Source organism: Tyto alba, unplaced genomic scaffold (genome assembly GCF_018691265.1).
Source record: "Tyto alba isolate M040663 unplaced genomic scaffold, T.alba_DEE_v4.0 Super-Scaffold_23, whole genome shotgun sequence".
NCBI lineage: Eukaryota > Metazoa > Chordata > Aves > Strigiformes > Tytonidae > Tyto > Tyto alba.
In genome coordinates this window covers 19,488,794-19,508,296 of record NW_024881297.1, presented here as the reverse complement: position 1 = coordinate 19,508,296, position 19,503 = coordinate 19,488,794, and the positions used below count along the sequence as shown (strand labels likewise).

Here is a 19,503-nt window from a genome sequence, read left to right as displayed (position 1 = left end):
AAAAAAAATTCAGAAAATTAAAATTAGTCCTTTCTCCTGGCACTCAGAAGCCTTTTTCCAAATCGTTTGCTAAACACCATGTAAGGAGAAAGGTTTGTACATATCATAGTATATAGTAGTTTTCTCCCTCCTCAGTGAGCAGAGGACAGGCAAACAGGTTGCCACATATATTCAAGCAGTCAAATATTTCCTAGAAAAATCCCCACAAACGAATGTGCTGCATAGCAATGCTGTTGGCTGTCTCTCTGTCCATATTGTAAAACCTGAATGGGATGTTATGAATTTCTTATTGATGTTTGTCCCACAATCCTATTCAAAACACATTTGTGACTGCTCCATGCTCATTTTAATATTAATGGTACAGAGTACAAAAGGGTGGTGTAAAAAAAAAAAAATGCTGTTAAGGCATTGCAAGGCTACTTAGTTTAAACAATATATGCTAAGATATTCAAATGAATACCAGCACTCTCCACCCAGTAGCAAACTTGAAGTCCCAGCATAGCATTTAGAAATGCCAGGAATGCATTTCTTTAAACATACTAGAAGTTGTGAATGGCATTTTATGTGAGCTCTAAGTTTCTACCTGCCCTGCCACTGTGCAATACCCAAAATATACGTTTATTGCATAGCTTTAAAAAAGTGATAATCACAAAATCTCTTCCAAAAAGTTAAACTTTCTCCTTCAGGCATTTTCAGAATCTAAGTCTTGCAAGTTTCCTGTGTGTTCATAATATGTCATAGTATGAATGCTCATTCCTCAACTGCTTTGAATTCATGTTTAATCATAGACACAAAAAAATTTAAAATCACCACCGAGCAAAAAGGTTGCCCTCTAATGTGTTAAATCCTTCCCAGAATGTCATTGGGAAGACAAAAACAGTCGTACAGTTGCACAGTCACGTACCTCAATTCAGACCATCTGTATCTGGCAATTAGAAAATTCTCTGAATCTGTTCCAGCTATGTTATATGTTGAAGGTAAAGATAGCAATAAAGAGAAATGTGACAGAACACTTCTCTGTTTGGGTCCCAGTTCAAGCCAAAAGTGTATTACAAACCACAGAGATCATTTAGAAAACCAGGACTTTTTCAACATTTACGTGCAATGCCTCCTAAATTTAGATGCATATTTAACCTCGATGAAAGAGACCAGAAGGAATCTACCTACCAAGGCCTGTGGTTCACAGGTTTCCTCAGTTACATAAGCCCAACTAAAGGCAAGACTAACACAATTTCATTAAATGTTCTAGTTCATGATTCAAACATTTGCCTCACTAATTTTCAAGCTCAGATTTCCACAGGATTAATTTTAATAGCAGGAGAATAATGCTTTCTGAAGTTATATAACAAAGGATAAGCCCATGCCAGTAAAATACATTTTGCCAGTCTGTCTCTTCATCTTGCCCTGCCATCAGGAGAATGTTTTCTTGATCTGGCATTCTGCTTTTTGTCTTTGTCACCTTGAGCAATCCATTTATTTTCTTTCATCTCTACTGACAATTTATGAAAGGAAAATGTCTAGCCTACAGTTATCTCAAATAACTAAGAAGAAAAATTCATTAAATGAATTCTGTAATCAAATCGCTGAAATACTGACCATCACTACAACTAACAAAGCCAATAGCATTCAGCAAGAGACTGCATCAAGGATACCAGTTAACTGCTGGTATTCCTTTTCCTGTCCTAGAACACAGGTTTAGTGATCAGTGACAACATCATGGATGATACTCACAAAGGGCAGTACATGAATCTCTATAAATTCTTTAGGGACAATTCTTAGACTATCATCTGTTTAGATTAAGGCAGAATATTTGGTATATTTTCTTTTTTTTAGTATTTCACCCTTTATGAAGTCATCCCTTAATAGCATTAGCATTTCATTGTAACACATATATGACACATGTCCTGGGTTGAGTGAGTGGTGGAGTTTTTTGGTGGCAGGGGAGGGGGCTATCGGGGCAGCCCCCTGTGAGAAGCTTCTCGAAGCTCCCCCAGCTCCAAGCCAGCTCCACTTCTGTTTGGGAAATTGAGCCAACCAGCTGCGCCTCTGCGATAACGTATTTAAGAAGGGACGTGGTGACGGGCAGTGGGACTTGTGAGGAGGAGTTGCTGCAGCTGCATGAACACCAAGGTCAGTGGAGGAACGGAGGAAGAAAGGAGGGGGGAGGTGTGCCGGAGCAGAGACCCCCCTGTATCCTGTGGTGAGACGGCAGGGCGGCCCCCCCCGCCACCCATGAAGATCTATGGTGGAGCAGGCATTGATTTACGGCCTGTGGCTCCTGCTTGCATGATCAAGGTGCTGTGCCCAAAGAAGGCCAGGGTCTCATGGAAAAAGGTAGCCCCGCTGCTGTAATTCAGCACTGGGAGGATTGCAGCATGCGGGGGAGTCCCACGCCGGAGCAGCTCGGGAAGGGCTGCAGCCGTGGGAGAGAATCCAGTCGGAGAAAGTTAGTGACCCATGACGGAGCAGTGTGGGGAACGCTGCGGCCCATGGGAGGGACTCATGTCGGAGAAAGTTTGTGGAGGACTGTCTCCTGTGAGAGGGGGACCACGATGGAGCATGGGGAAGAAGTTCCAGAAGCTCCCCCCACCGAAGATGAAGAAAGTGTCAGCGCTGACTGCACCCCCCATTCCCTGCCCCTGCACCACCGGGGGAGGAGGTAGAGATATCAGGAGCAGAACTGAGCCCGGGAAGAAGGGAGGGGTGGGGGGAAGGTGTTCTCAAGATGTGGCAATGCTTCCCACTGTCCTACTCTGTTATGTGTTGTTAGTGTCTGTAATAAATGTATGTTCTTTTTTTCTTCCCCTAATGAGTCTGCCTTTTGCTCGTGACCATAAAGGGGGAATTTTTCCCCATCCCAGTCCTATCTCGAACCCCAAGCCTGGCTCTCTGTCCCTTCTTATTGCTGGAAGAGAAGGGAGAGTCATTGCGTGGTGGTTGGCTGCCGACCAAGCACAAACCATGACAACATGATATGCAAGGATTGAATTCAGAGAGAAGCTCAAGTCAGGTATTACAGAATGAACCATTAACATCTCTGAGTTTTCCAGCAGTGGGTCTCTCAGCATCACAAAGCCTCAGCAATCATAACTCTCTCCTTCCAGTGAACCAATCACTGTTCCATTCAGGCACCTCATTAAGTAATAAGCAAAACAAGACATGCTTTACACTGTAATGTGAAAGTGCTAAAAATCCTGATCCCAATGCTGCAGGTTTTGACACTGCTTTTGTCCAGAATATATAAAAGCACATGAAAACATACTAACACATACACACACACAGAACCTTAACAATTTCTCTCTCATATTTCAATTCTAACTGTATACTCTCTTTGCAAGATAACTTACAGAAAACTCATTCACCCACCTGAGCATCCTGCTCAACAAGACCCTCATCAACTCTGCCATCAGGATCTCTATTCGCCTAAAGAAAATTTTTAAAAATTGTTAAACTGAAGAATCAGAAGTAGAATTAAAAAACAACGTATCTGTTATATTGAGCCTGTAAGAGTTACTGCAAAAAGTCAAACCTAATGCACCTTCTCCAAATTCACCTTATTTTTCCCTTTTGCTTGCATGTGTCTTTCTGAAATAAAAGTGCTCTTCTCTGATTGCCTTCAAAACCCCATGTAGCAGGCATGCTGCTATACCCATGAGCATCACATAAGTTCTTCAGTTCAGTGATGTGGAAATGACCCAAAACAGAGCTCAAGACTGACCCTGCAAGTCAGTGATGTGACTCAGGTTCAGAACCAAACCTGCCTGTCTTTACCAGCTCTATCTAGAATCCCAGCTTGTTAAGCAGAAAATGACAAGTGTACATCTCACAGGAAAAGAGAAGTGAAAATCATACACACACCTGCACACAAAGAGATACTGACCTGCAGCAGGACTACCAGCAGTCTCTGAAAATAGCCTGATGTTTCTCCTGTAATCTTATCCTCCAAGTTGGCCTCATACTCTGCAAAAGAACAATACCCATCAACCACCTCACAGACTTCCTCACTATTTTGAGGAGAAAGCAAGGAAAAGCTAAAGATTAATTTGGCTCACAGCCAATGTAAAATCATTCATCAGAAACAGCTTTAACAATTAGAACACACTCTGCTTTCACTTTTAACCTAACATTATTGCAAAAGAGGTGAAAAGATAGCATCTCACTCTTAGTACCAGGAGCAGATTACTTCAAATATTTTGAAATACAAGTTGACATGCATAGATTCATTTCTTTACGGAACTAAAGAGCAAACAGATCTGGAGTTATGCTACAATATGGCAGTCTCCCAACCGTACAATAACTATGAACCCAGAAGAGTCTAGAACTAATAAATTTTGCCCTTGGAGACTCTAAGTTTTGCCTCAAACTTTATTAAGACATGAGAATTTATTGTATGGCAGGAATCTGCACAGAGGTAAAAGAGATGGGTTGAATTAAACACTGCCTTAAAAAAGAAACAACCCCACAAACACAGGGTAAAAGCACGTACTCCTGCGGACAACCAAAAAACTGTACCTGCTTTAGCATAAATGCATTTGAACAGAACACTGAGCAAGTGGCAAAAAAAATCACTTCTGTTTTTTTATGTGATACCAGTTCTCTAGTTTCCAGTTACCTAAAATCCCCCTTCAGTCAAAGGGTGGAAAATAAAGGGTGAAAGAAATGCACTTAAATGAATTCTAACTATAAAGCACAAAACACCATAATCTGCAGCCATAGCACTGAAATAAAAACTATTTTAGTTTACAATCCAAACTCTAGTTTCTTTCAGTATGAAGCTTTGCAACACAGCAGAATGAAATCCCACTTATTGGACACATCCATCAGTTCACAGCTAGACTGTATTTGGAAGATGAGCTAAAATCATATTAAAGAGACCTGAACAGAGACCCTAGAACTTTCTTTTATATGGAACTTTACCTTGTAGATAAACCTGTTTGATATTCTGCACTTCTGCAGGTGTTCTGGAGGCAAGAATTTCAGTCAACACTTTCTCATTGGTTCCTGCTCCCTGCAGGGGTGCAAGTATAAATCAGTTGATGGAACTACACAAGGAAAACAAGAATTCCCGTTGACAATCAAAAGCAAGCATCCGTTTATGCACTTGGACCAAATAAAGAAAAATTATTTTTTTCTTTCTGCTTTATTGTGTGGGTTTGGGAAAGGATTTCTTCCTGTTCCAGCTTGATTGTTTTCAAAACCAACCCAACGCTTAATAAAGGCTCACTGCTGCAGGATTCAAACTAGCCCTTCGGTGTTCAAGCACACCCAGATATGCCCCAGTTCTTCACTATTACACTCAGTGACATCAAGGTAGAGTAACAGTTTCTATTTTAGCTCTAGTTCATCTGCTGTCTTTCATCTATCAGTACCAATATAAACACAGAGCCACCCCACATTGTTATTTACCCTTCCGTGCACTGTGCTGTGTTAAACCCCCTCTCTCTGCCACTGCAAACACACACATTTGACAAGAGAATTGCTAACCCAGAGAGTTTAAGCTGCTGCACTCTAATTACAGCAGGCACCACAGGCACTCTTCACTTTTACAAGGATGAAACTTACAAAAGCCAAACCAGTATCTTGTTTCCACAAGTCGGAGTCTACCTTGCCTGTAAGAACAACCCATTGCTCTTTACACTTCCAAAGGAGCCATTTCACAGAAAAAAACACTGAAATACAATACTGTGTATTTTTTGCTTCAGCATGTTAATTACAGCCTTTCCTGTAAGGAAAATCTGAATACTAACTGCATACAAAGCTATCCAATATACAAATCTGCCAGGTTACATTAAATCATTTTCAAAATACAGATTGTTTCAAGAACAAGCCTACTCAGCAAGAGAGGCAGGCACAGCTATATTAGTTCTAATCCAGGTGGCAGCAGTGAAAAATGATAGGACAATCTTCAGCACAGATTAAACTCTCTTAGCTTAGTTGTTATCTTGCACTGAAGTCTCTGCTATCCTATCTTCTTTACTGTTTTTAGCCACTTTAGCTGAACTGCAGCTAGTGTCAATACCATTCCCTGTGCAGACACATTCTCTGAAATCCTATGATCTTGTGTTTAATATCATTTTTTATACGTGACAAGAACAAAACCACTCTTGTTTCATTATCTCTGTTTTCCCTCCTACACTCATCTGTTCTGTCATTTCCCTGTTAGTCTTTGACTCCTAAATCAACAAGAGGAGCTTGGGAATACATTTTTTCCTTTTAGTCTACAAGACCTTTATCAGTTTCTTTGTTGGGTGCCATCTCCCCTTTCCCCCACTGCATACAGAGACATTACAGAAAATTTCCAGGATTAAAGTTTCTGTTGTCTGAGATACTATTTGCTGGGTCATGGGTTCATGAGCACTGGCTTGCAGAGTTGACTAAAGCCTACATATTAACCAATTGGTCATCAAAAATCTTGGGAGTTTATATGTAAATGTCGCCCAACCAAGCACTACCTGACATTAGTCAAGTTCAATGTCCTCTACTTTAATCAGCAGGTTCTGTGAATAATCCAGGGACATCCAGTTCCTGAATTTCCACAGGGTGATGATATCCAACAGGTGTGACAAGAAAAAATAAAAATAAAAATTGGACCACGTGGAATAAAACTCACTAAAATATCTACATATACGGATTGTAAATTGTTTTTTTACCTGGCCTTCCCAGAAAGGCACTAAATGCATTCAGCTAAAAAGAAATGTTAGAAAGGTAACACTGACAAGGCTATCAACTCTTCCCTCTGCATTACTGGAGGCAGCTTTTAGAACACATTCAGTAATACAGATAATACCTGCTCATACTTTTGGTGGACACAGTTTACACAAGTGTGCTAGGCCACCTATTTTGGAGTTGCACTGTAATCCATCAGGGGCAAACGCTCTCTAGCTTAAGTAACAGTCAAGAAGAGACATACAAATAGCATCACACTTTCACAAAATGCCTTGAACTAATTTCCAGCCTATGCATACAGCTGCATAGCTATAAAACTTAAGCTGCTCAGCACAGAAAAATCTAGCATCCACTGGACTTCAGTACTGCACTTTAGCAGCAAAAGGAATTTAAAAGCAACATGCACATGTAATCACTGTATCAAAATCAAAAGGAATAGGTCTTATGCAAAATAGATTTTAGTTTGCACCTGTAGCAACACTGTTCTCTTAAGATTACATAGTTTCTCATTAAAATAATTTCACAAAAAACATTATACAGATTAGATTTCTAAATTACCTCTAACAGGTTATTAGGATGAATAAGAAACCGGCAAAACCATGGCATTAACAATCGTAGTAGATGTTAGCATAACAATCCTAATTTAAAAAAAACAAAACAAAACAAAACAAAAAAGGTAATTCTATTAGCATTCCCCTTACCAACCAAAAGTTTATTCCTAAAAAAAACCAAAAGAGCAACAAACATTTCATATCATGTACTCATTTCCTTCCCTCACTCCTCTTACCTTGATGGCATGCTTCAGCGCATGAGCATCAAAAATGTATGTTGGTCTCATCAAAGATACCATCAGTGTTTCAAATTTGCCAGTAAGCTCTGATTTCAGGTCATCTACAAGATCCTAATGCAGAACAAACAGTGATGTAATGAACAAGGACTAACCATTTTAAATGGATACATGTGTGTCTGCAAGCTAGAAGACTCTGGAGTCATACAAAAAAGCACAAGGGACAGAGATCTTTTTGTTTTAATTGGTACCTGAACTGAAACAAGTAAGACAGAAGAAAAGGATACGTGGGCATTTGGAAAACCTCAAACATATTGTGATTTTATTTATTTTTTTTCAACATAGAAATTCTTTAAACCCTAGTTGTTCACTGTACTCACTATTTGAAACAAAGGTTACCCAGCCAGAATATTAAAGGATCCAACAATGCTGGAAAAAGAAACAAGCTGTCTTTGCTTTGAACTCACTTATGGTTTTGTTCTCTCCTATGGTATTAGGTTGGCTTTATTTCTGTCATGTTTTCTAGCTCTAGAAAAGTCTTTTTCTGCTATCACCTTACATTGCAGACCTAACATCAAAATACTTGGTAACTCCTTCCATACCAAGAATGAGGTCAGTACTAGAAGCGTACTAACAGTAAACTATAGGAGCTTTTGCACAAAAACCCATCTAAGACAGACTGGACCAAAATACAAGAAAAGAAAGTAACTTCCTTATGCTAACCTAAAAGGAATATTCCAATCTAGCCAGAAATTAAAGATATAGCAGGGTGAGGGAGAGGGGGAGACAAAAGCAAATCTAGATTTTCTTCAAAGGAACCTTTTACAGGCAGCATGATGAATGTGCCTCACAGTTTTAAGTAATCACCATAGGCCACATTCAGCTCATTTCTAGAGGTATTTTTCTTCTCACCCTGCCAAATAAGGTTTTAAAAGCAGATGCAATTTCTTGACGCTGAGCATTGTTTCTGCTGGTAAGGATCTTCAGAATACTTTCTTCATCAGTCCCTGAGGTTAGAAAGAACAAAGAGTTACAAAACACACTCTAAAAAACAAACAGCAGTGGCACAAACTCAAAAGGCAATGAAAGATGCTTTGAAAATAACAGCCTACTGACAAACAGCAGAGGCATTTAAATAACAAATGTCAGCATACTCCAAGCTGAGCCACCAGGTTTGGTGTTCTGCTGTTGCAAAAATATGACTGGAGGACCTACATGTTGTTTGTTCTCCATCAGTGCTCTGTTCCAGACACTGCTCCCAGCACCGCAGGCATCAGCTATAACATTTAGTCCTTATTCTGAGTAGGAGCCTTGCCTTTGGGCTCACCACGGGATTTACTTTAGAATAAACAATCTGCTGACTCCCAGCAAAAATCAGTCCAGTAACCCCAAACACCCCAGAGTACAGAACTGCAGAGCTATTATCCATTTTACATATGATAGTTTGCGAGATAGCTCTCACAGCACGGTGTCTTACCAGCCCTACTGAATTTGCCAATAGTCTGATGTGTATCACATTTCCCTTCTTGCCTTCCTTCTGCTTCCTCCCGCAGGCGGCTTCAAAGGAAGCAGCAAGTTAGGATTTGGTCTCACAGGGAAGTTTTGGGGCAGAAAGCTCCAGTGTGACTTTACAGACCACTTGTTCGCCTACATTCATACTGTGTGTTTGTATTCTTTGTTCACAGCAACTGTAACGTGCTTATGCGCTTCCAGACCGGGGGGGCTGTTGCACATTTTCCAAGCACAGAGCTTCTACTACACTGTCATAACTCGCCACAGTTGTCGCCTGTAAATCCACAGTCTAGCTTACTGTGCAGTAAAACTCTGTGTGCAGAGAAGCCTGTGGAGCATCAGATTTTAATGTGGAACATGCAAACCACCATTTTTTCCCTTACTCTAACCTAAAAATCAACATCCTTAAGAGCAGCACAGTTAAACTCGGACACGCCCAGACTTGTGCAGTCCTGGGGTTGTCATTCCATGGCATGTAGACACACGCCCTACCCTCATCTGCTAATATAAGAAAAATGAGTTCAGAAAAGATGTTTTCAAAGGAGGGAGAGCCCTTTCCTTTTCGTAAAATAAATTATTCTTACCCATTCCCTTCATGGCCTTACGAAGAGCTTCCGCATCAGCTCTGGCATCAAAAGGAGAGAAGGCTGTCACAGTGCCTCTTGTGTACTAGAGTGAGAAAAAAAAAAAAAGGGGGGGGGGGGGGAAGGGAAAAATCCATTAAATAGAAGATAGCATAATTCAGTTCTCCATACATGAGCTCAGACTAAATTTTAATCCACAAACCAAAAGCTGATAGCATTTTTCTTGCAATTGTCTGACTAAATAGCAGCTCACTCAAGAGGTACTACTAGGGTTTTACTCAGCAGTACACCAGCTAAATTCAGGTATGTTTACATAACAGTAGTTTGGAGGATTGGTACTTACCACACGGGAGCCCAAATGCAGGAAAATGACTAAGAAATTATCATTTGTTAAAGTAATTTGGGAAATTAATTGCACAAATCACGTATGCTAGAAAAACTGCACAAAGATCCAAGACACATTTGGAAATAAGAACTTCCCCTCCTCAAGAAAAAACCTACCCTAGCTCTAAACTGGTATCACAGATTTTTTTTCCATTGTGTTGCAAATGAGACCTACTGAACTCTGCAATGGCTTTCAATCTTTCATCATTTTTCTTTTGACACACGCAACTTTTTACTCAAGTGATTCAGCTACATTTCTCATAGTAGTTCACAGCCAAAAAGAAACAACAGTTCAAACATAAAGATAAAAAATCAGCCCACCCAAACACAAAACCAATTCCACTAGGTTTCCATGGAACGTGGCTCTTCAGGGACTTTGGCTTTGGGTCAAACACCAATATTCATCACCCTTATGGAAAAGCCTTGCCTTTATCTAAACAAGACAGCTCAACATAATATATGTGTATAGCACAGTAGTTAATTTCTAAACTATAAAAGTCAAGCAGTGGCTAAAAGGGGAAACAGCTAGATTTTGGGAAGAGGCAGGTTTTTCTAACAGCTGAAAAAGGGAAATTTCTTGTAAGAATCGCTGTACAAAAGTAGTAATCAGGAGAGGCAGGACATTTTTCCACTTTCGAGAAAGAGCATGAAAGAAAGTGCCAAGACACCTACTGAAACTGGCACCAGATTATTTCACAGGCAGCACAACCATCTGGCCTCTGTGAAACAGCCTTTCCCTCAAGTTAGCAACTTCAGCCACACAGTGCTTTGGTTTCAAGTCAATGTACTCATTGGAGATAGGTCAGCCAGAAGAGCTCAGACAGCAAAGAGCAGGCGAGCACTAACCAAAAACTGGTGCCCTGAAGCACTGCTGCCTCTGAGACTCCCTACCTCTCTCTCGCTGCAGAAGCAGTAATGAGTTAGGTTTATCTCTGCCATATTCCAGCAAATCGGAACACCAAGTATGGTGTTTAATAGCAACAACAAACTTTTCTGGTAGATGCTTTCCAATATCCAGCATACTTTAGATGCATGGCTTTCTCCCTGAAACATTCTGCTTTTCCCATTACAAGCAAGTTTTTAGGCAGTACTTCAAATTTAGGCACAGCAATATCTACTTACTGTTATTTTCCTAGCTAATTTCAAAGGCTAGCATGAAAAAATCCCAAGGATTTGGGACTCAACTTTATAAACTGAATTTAATTTGGTAAAACGGACAGAGACTGAAAAGCCTCTGTGTTCCTCCCCCTCCCTTATTACCACGCCAGCCAGCATGGGGTCATTTAAGTGTATTTTCTACTGTTTTGTTTCATATCACCTTAACATAACTAATATTACAGAAATACCACAATTCCCCTTTGAAAATGGTCAATGGTCAACATGTCCGAGAGGAAATAGTTATTGATCTTTAAGTTAAAGTTTTCCTTTGCTTATCTTGTTATAAGCAAGCAGAATTCCCCTTCACAACTTCCAAGTCTTGTGACAACAGCCCAACTTCCTCTGTAGCTGTTTTAGACAACATATGTGTGAACACTAAATGCTAGATTAAATCTATCTCTGCATCATCCTTCTCATTTCTGTTAACTAAGTATCAACCTTCCAGAACTCTCTTTTCTAAAGCACAGTGTGGAAAGCCTCAACATACACAAAGCTTGATGAACAGTTTCTGAAATTTGTAGTCTGAAACTTTTCTTGATATCTGGGCACCATTTGCATTCCAAGCATTCCCTTCTGATACACAGTGTTTACTGGATAGTGTTTACTGGACTTTGACTACCTGCCACAATCAGTACTTGAGTTGCACCTAGCTTGCAAACCAGAAATACTGCTGCAGCTCTGCCATCCAGCATAAAAATCCATGTCACCTGGGTACCACAAAGACGACAGCTATAATGGCAGAATCTCCAGCTACATCTGCTGTCCTTGACACTATATGCTGGTGCAAATAGAGCACAACCACAGCAAGGGCTGTTAGCATAAGACAAGCTTGGATGCAGCTTTGAGGGCCCAAGTCCAACCTACAGTCTAACCGCGTTCAGAAGCCACATGTGGGCAGATGACAACTTACAACAGTTGGCCCATCACAGGGAAAATGTTGAGCCACCCTTAACTTTCATGACAGAAACCTACTCACCTAGCTTTTTAGAACACTGCAGTGTGGCCTGATGATAAGGGTATGGCAGGAAATACTCAGGCACACCATGTTTAACAACCACAAATCCATCTAAAACACCCCACAGTCCAGAAGCACCCTTATTACTTATTCCAGACCCAATTTCTCATTTGCAAAATCAATGGACATTGGCAGAATTGCTTTGCAGTGGTAACAAACTCAGTCCATGCAGGGAAGAGCTGTCTCCTCCTTCCCAAACATGGCACCTTTTGGCCAGAGAGGGCAATCACATGTTCTAAACCATCATCGCTGCTGGAACCACTGAAGTCGACTTTCAGTCACAAAGAAACTGAAATAGGAGTTATGAACCATACATTTCTAACAAAATAATAAAACCATACAAAAGAGTTTCTGTCAAAAGCCAGACACTCATTTATCAGACAACTCAGCTACAGTTTCAACATTAAGTAGAGCCGAAACTTTATCGAAACAAACTGGTTCTTGCAGATGGATCACAGCATTACAACTGCTAAGCCACCCTCACCTAGTATGAAAGACAACTATTTAATATTTATTTACAGACTTTGTAACTTTTTAGAGGCAAATAAATTATCTTCATTTTAGTATCTCTGAGAATATTCTTTGCCATTTATGTAAACAGATACACAGTAACACTACAGCCTCATAGATAATTTTTATTTTGGTTAGTAAGTTTCCCACCCAGTAGAACCCAAAGCACATCAATGGAAAGGAGAACGCAAATAGTCTTTGATAGAAATCCTTTTGTAAAAAAGGAGTGATCCCTTATTAAATAGCAACACCCTACACTGGGCAGTAGAATATAAAGAGAAGCACAACACACTAGACCTCAACAGAAAGAATATCACAAGATTATAACACCCAAAACCTACCCACATTCTTTTCCTTCTACATTCCCCAACACTCTGACACTTGTTAAGCAATCATGTGTAGTGCAAGAAAAATTTGTTATTATAAACTAGAAATAAACAGCAGCTTCCATCTTCTCCAGAAACCTACCAATGAGACCAACGAAGGCCCCAGATACACAAAATCAGAACTGAGAGGAAAGGCAGAGAAAGAAGAAAAAAAAGGGGGAAAAAAATACTCTGAAGGAAGAGATGATCTTGCTTTATAATTTACGTCCTATATGCCCTCTGCTCTAGCAAAAGTTTGCAGAAGGAGAAGATTAACTTCTCCCAACAGACAGCCTGGCTTCACAGCCTGATGTCATGTGGCCACATATCCTGGCAACAGCATTATCTGTAAGATCAACAATAGCCACTTAACCAGGTTCCTTTTCATTTTTCCCCACCAAGCACACAAAACATTTCCCACCCACAAGATCCCGTGTTTAGCCACTATCAAACACAAAGCATTCATTATCGGCAAACAAAAGACCATACTTGAACTGATTCAGACCTCTTCTCCGCTACTCTTGCTCTGTACCCACTCACAGCAAGTTCTTACCAGTAAGATTTCCCACAGATGAAGAGCTACCCTCTTTCACAACGCTACTCTGCAGCAGCAGAAGTAGCATCTCATCATTTTGCCACTGGAAAACCCAGTATCTAGTGCAGAAAAGGTGGTATGTGACTTTTGGGGCATTTTTTTGTCGTTGTTGTTTTTGTTGCTTTGGGGTTTTGTTTTGTTTTTTTTTTTCTTTTTTTAAAGCAGCCATCTGTTTACAAGACAGCGCAGGAAAACTGTGGAGTGGTAAGAATGGAAATGGAGAATATTTTCCAGCACACAGGTTGACAAACAGAGAAGGTATGCTATTTTCAGAAGAGAGCCCAGAAAGTCACATGCTAGAATAAATGAAAGACTGCCTTAAGATTTCTTGCACAAGAACAGACATCTTGCAGATAAAACATGATGCAGTGTTCACTTGTGAATTGAAAGCCCTTGTGGCCATTGAAGACCACACAGAGATCCCAGTTCAAACTGTGCTTTAAAACTACCATCATGTAAGAAATATATAATTATTTCATGATATATTTACCAAAATTTCAGGGGCAGTAGGATGCAAATTACATTGTGAGTGGATCAATATAGGTGAAGAGCTGATGCAAACACAGAACTATAAGGACGCGTCTACTAAGCACCTCTCAAAGTTTAGTAATGCTTCAGATTGTTCACTTAAATGGAAAGAGTAAGCTCTGGTCAGTAGACTATATTCACATCTGCCCCACTAAATTTAAACTCCTGACAAAAAATGGAATTACACAACATCTGTGTTGAACTCTGAGTCAGTAAAGAAAAGAAAGGGAGGCAAGAAAGATAAAAAAAGAAAGAGAGGGGGTGGTAGAGAGAGAGAACAGCAAGCAACAGCAATGTAGGAACTAGTGCAGGGACATTTGCAAAACCACTCAAAGAACCTATCCTCACTGGTAACCTCAACAGAGATCAAGTGCTGCTCAGGACCCGATTCTGAAAAAGCATCTGTACTCTGAATTGTGAGTCACAATTCCCTGAAACACTACTGGAGCTGGTGATACTATTCCTGTCCTGCAAGTCATACACATGCCCGCTGACAGAACAGGAACTCCGGATACAGCACACAGCAGCCACACCTTCATGGGCAGCAAGCAATCCTCTCTCTCCTGCTAGTTTACAAATGGATACACAAAATACTCCCAACTTCATGTTCAGGGAAAAATCTGGGAGTAACAGACCAAAACAGATCAGCCCACATCATGCAAGCAGAAAATATTGTTGCTTTTCTTCCAGATTCCTGAATTAGCAAACACGGGGTAGCATTTCCAAGGCAGCTTGTTCATTGAGCAGGAAGAGATGGTACCACGTGCACTTATGCATTAACTAAGACTGACACACATACAGATGTGTGAAAAAAGGCTGCTTGTTAGGACAGCAGTGTGACTCCAAAGAAAACAGATGAACATGGAGAGATGCGTTTGCACAGCACATTATGGCATGCAGTAATTTTCCCACAAAATGAATGAACCTTTTTGTCCTGGACATGGAACACACAAAATTCCTCAGGTCTTCAGGGAAAAAAAAGACCTTCCCATAACTGAGCAAGAACAAATATTTCAGTGACCAAGCCTCCAAAGATAACTTACCTTCTTCAAAGGTTTTATTCTTCAGTGATCTAGTATCTAGACTAAATTGGACTTCAGTACACTGTGCTGTGCAGCCTTTGTGAACTCTGAACCTTTAGTTGTACATATAAATAACTCCTGTCAATTGACACTCAACATTTCATGACTGATAGGCATTTTCACTTAGTATTACTTTATGGCGCAACAAAATTTAGAACAGACATCTGCCATGAGGAACAGAGCTTACTCTTCAATTTTTGTTTTTAATTTTTGTAAAGTTAATTACAGGCTACAAGGCTTTAACACTCCCAGTCTTTCATGGCTGCATAATCACACAGGCAAAGAACACTACTGAAGTAGAATGCAGCCCTCTGAACACGGAAATTGGAGGACAAGGGGTACCTAGTATAAGACCTCATCATTCCAGTGACTTCATCCTACCACCATCCACCACAATTAGTAACCCAGCCCCAAGCGTTACCTCAGGCAGTAGAAAATTCTGCTATGTGAAGACAAGAGTAACTGCTTTGCACTAGCGAAGAATGAAATACTCTGTTTATAAAGATCAAGAATTAAGGTTTTATCTCTGGAATAGACAAGAGAATTGCAAATTTCCATGCTTTTACTAAAAGGAAGTTACCCTAAGCCTACAAGCAGTGCTACATATACCGTAATAAAAGGGTGCCCAGGTCGATCTGTGTGGTCAGATGCCCTGCACTGGCACGGGTAGGTGTCTCTATTTTCCTAAGATTCATTGTACAAGCCAGGCCTGTTTCAGGAAAGAAAAATCCCCTCTTTGGCCCTCAAAAAAAAAAAAACAAAAAAAAAAAAAACAAAAAAAAAAAAAAAAAAACAAACCCAAACCTAAACCCCCCCAAACTTTAAGGATTTATTGGAATACTATTAAAAACTTTTTTTTTAACATGAATTACCCTTTCTTTCTTTTAAAACTAAATCTAGTCACTGTATGAGTGAATATTTATTCCCAGGAGTGTTAGAACACCCCTAATCACTCATTAAGTTAAAATAATGAAACTAGTACAAAATTAACCTGCAATTACCCCGAGCTTTATGAAGGCATTCACACAACTTGGTGGCTTTCACTTCCTACTGCAGTAGAAAACCCATAAATAAGCCATTAAACTCTCATTTTACTTTTAAGTGTTTGCATTTGATACAACTATAGAAACAAACGCTGGAGTCTGCTCCATTTTCCAAGCTTTCATCCAGGCTCAAACCACAGCGACACAAGGTCTGCAAAGGGAAAAAAAAAAAAAAAAAAAAACAGACGAAGTACTGCACGATAGCTGCAAGGCTTCCAGAAAAATTCAAATTAGAGTTGGGAAAGCTGGGGACAGGAGTACTGAGCTCCAAGTCTCCACAGGGCACAGCCACGGCAGTATTTTTTTCTCCTTCCTTCTCCAGTGGAAGGAGCCTCCACCCAGGCACAATATAAACACACGGTACAGAAAACTTGGCCAAAATAGTGGAAACTGGCGGAAAAAAAAAAAAAAAAGTTGTGTCTGACGTGTGCCTCACATGATGAGCTGCTTTCCCTCGTCCCCATCCCCGTCCCCCTCCCCTCCGTTTCTCCCCCGGCGTGGGGATGTGTTAATTTAGGGCAGACAGAAAAATAAATCACTGAGGAGTAAAAGTAAGAGGAGGATGTCCCGGGATCGGCCGCGGCCGGGGCAGGGGCGAGCCCGCCGAGGGACCGCGGCGGCCCTCGGCCCCTCGGGGGGGCCCTCGGCCCCTCGGCGGGACCCCTCAGCCTCACCTTCGCCATCTCTGGGATCCGCCGGGCCGCAGCCGAGTCCGAGTCTGCAAAGAGAGGTGCGACAGTGAGTGAGTGAGTGAGTGAGTGAGTGAGTGAGTGAGTGAGTGAGCGCCCGCCCGGCCCCCTCCCCTCGCCTCGCCTCGCCTCCCGGCGCCCTCACCGCCAGCCGCCGCCGCCCTCAGCCCCGAGTAAGGCGGGAGGGAGGGGGCCCCGCCGCCGCTTGCCTCACCCGGGGGCCGGGCCAGGCCCCACCCCGGGCGGGCGCCCGGCCGCGGCCGCCTCCCCCGGAGCCCGGGCAGGCGGCGGATCACAGCTCGCAGGGCCCCGCGGCCCCGCCCGGCCCCGCCCGGCCCGGGAAGGCAGTGCCCGGGCCCAGCTCCTCCGCAGCGCTGCTGGAAGGGCAGCCGGCAGGCCTGGCCCCCGCGGGACCGCGGCTGGCTCGGAGGGGGCGCAGGGCCTTCCCTCCCCTCCAGCCGCTCCACCGCCCGGGGGCTCGCCTCCAACTCCTGTTACGGCACTGAAGGGTGTGATTAGTGCTTTGTTTCTGAGTAATAATAAGCCTTTTAAAACAAAAGTTACATCTGCAGATAGCTAGCCTGCAAGAGGTGCTCAGGCCCCCTCCTGATGAAATCTGTGCAAAAATCAATTCCTGTTAATGTGGGGAGGATCATACCCCATCACTAAAGGAACAAGACCGCACCGAATTTTAAAGCAGGCAATTTATTAGCTGACTTAGGTTAGCTTCCAAGCAAGGTAGGTCAGCGGAACAAGCACAATGTTGGAACAGAACACAAGGACTGTAGTTCTAGACTATCGCTACGGTAAGCAGCTGGGGTGGTGATGCTCTTTTCTCCTCAACATTTTACAGTGAGACCCGAGTATAGGGAAGATACATCCAGTTTGGGAGAGCAACAAGTATGCAGTCTGACTGGCCGTTCAGCGAGCATTTTCATCTAAAGCTGGAGGCTTGCTCCCGCACCCATACAAATGCAATCCAGCTGCGTGTCAGATGAAAGAAGGAAAAGAGACTGCAACACAAATGGAATTTAGTGTCTTTGCCAAAATAAGACATGAACATAATCTTGCTCCGTGAGCATTTTAACATGTAACAGTCACTTCTGTCTTAAAGTGAGTTGTGTTTACCTTAGAAAACACTGGCAGAGATGCAGACTCTGATGTACATTTAAATATTTTGTGCATAATTTCTTGTTGATCCAGAAATGCACATACAGTTCAGCATAAAGATGAGATCCACCAAGCTGGCTTCCTTTGCAGGGCTGAGGATCAAATGACTTGCTAAAATGGCCTGTTTTACTTATTAATGTCTAATTTTAATCTAATCCATTGAAGTGGCATTCCACACATGCTCAAAAATGCATGAAGGGAATAGTGAGCTGCTCATAATATGCATGTGGAAATGCACATCTGGATTAGATGTAGAATAACGATATTTAAGAAAACATGTTATGAAATGGTTTTTAAAACAGTGGTTGACATTCAAGCAGGTTGCTTTTAGTTTAAGCACAACCTTGCTTACACACACCCACCTCTTTCTGCAAAAGTCTTTTTCTTCTTACACATTATATCCAGGGTAGATAGGGGTCATGCTGCAATCCTGTTTCAAGCTTTACCATCTAGAAAGTGCACACATGCACACACAAAGAAATGCAGTGGGATCTAAATCTGTGCTCTTTACCACACTTTAAAATTCTGTCAGTCAGACTGAGTCACATAACACAGCGGTAACTGCAGGCGAGCACCACATGACACAGGTGTGAGCGCAGCCAAATGGAATTCAAACCTCGTTAGTGACTCAAATGTATGATAAGGAAAAGTTATTGGGTAACATTAATGTTGAAAAAAGGCTCTATCAGTATCCTGTGAACTAGTAATGAGGTATCTAGAAACTAATAAACCTGTAGTCTTCATCACTTTGAAACATGTTAATAGAACCTCTCTACTACAGCAAATAGCATATATAAAGATTGGTACATTACCTTTACTGATGTAATGTATCTATTAAACTTCACATATAAAACAAACCCTTGAATAATTTGGAAAAAGGTGTATATTTGTCTAACAAATTATTTAGCAGTTAGTATGTGATCACCTGGAATGCAACTGCACTGCATCAGAAAGACAGCAGTTCTGCCTCCCCTCCCCTGCAATACAGGCTTTGAGTTTTTGCCTTCCTATAATGCCAAGTGTAGTTTACAGCAGGCAATGTGACATACAATTTCTGCCAGCTTAATGAAACTGTTGCAAGTGTCGTGTGTAATAGCACCTTATGAGGCAAGGGGTGAAAGCTTGTTTCCTCCCCACCTTTTCTCATACCTTTTGATTTATGAGGATGGATTTTTCTGGGTTACAGGATTTTTGTTTCCTATGCTTTATTTAGTATCCTTATTAATTTATAGCAACTCTAAAGTGTAAGGAAATTATCAAACAGATGTCTTCAATTCCACTTTTCCCTTTAAACTTTGTGTTGGAGGTTGCAGATTTGGAAGGAAATTAACACGTCTTTTGTCCTGCAGTAAGTGTCTGCATACGCTTTGCTTCTCATTTCTAGTGGAAGAAGTCTACCTTCTTTCATTTCAAGG

The 19,503-nt window shown here is 41.4% G+C and overlaps 1 protein-coding gene across 2 annotated transcripts in view; it reads right to left on the bottom strand.

The window, feature by feature from the left end:
• The window catches only part of ANXA5 (annexin A5), a 52,551-nt gene that overhangs the window by 7,936 nt on the left and 25,112 nt on the right, over window positions 1-19,503 (bottom strand). Inside the window, exons 1-8 of one of the 2 annotated variants that reach the window (XM_042796456.1) lie at window positions 17,064-17,152; window positions 16,904-16,947; window positions 9,550-9,634; window positions 8,366-8,460; window positions 7,454-7,567; window positions 4,918-5,008; window positions 3,881-3,960; window positions 3,367-3,423 (exon numbers count right to left, since the gene is read on the bottom strand). In XM_042796456.1, the coding sequence (XP_042652390.1) occupies window positions 3,367-3,423; window positions 3,881-3,960; window positions 4,918-5,008; window positions 7,454-7,567; window positions 8,366-8,460; window positions 9,550-9,634; window positions 16,904-16,912 (531 nt within the window). In that variant the 5' untranslated portion in view covers window positions 16,913-16,947; window positions 17,064-17,152. Of the gene's footprint in view, window positions 1-3,366; window positions 3,424-3,880; window positions 3,961-4,917; window positions 5,009-7,453; window positions 7,568-8,365; window positions 8,461-9,549; window positions 9,635-16,903; window positions 16,948-17,063; window positions 17,153-19,503 lie in introns of those variants that run through there. The other variant, XM_042796457.1, reaches the window with a different exon arrangement.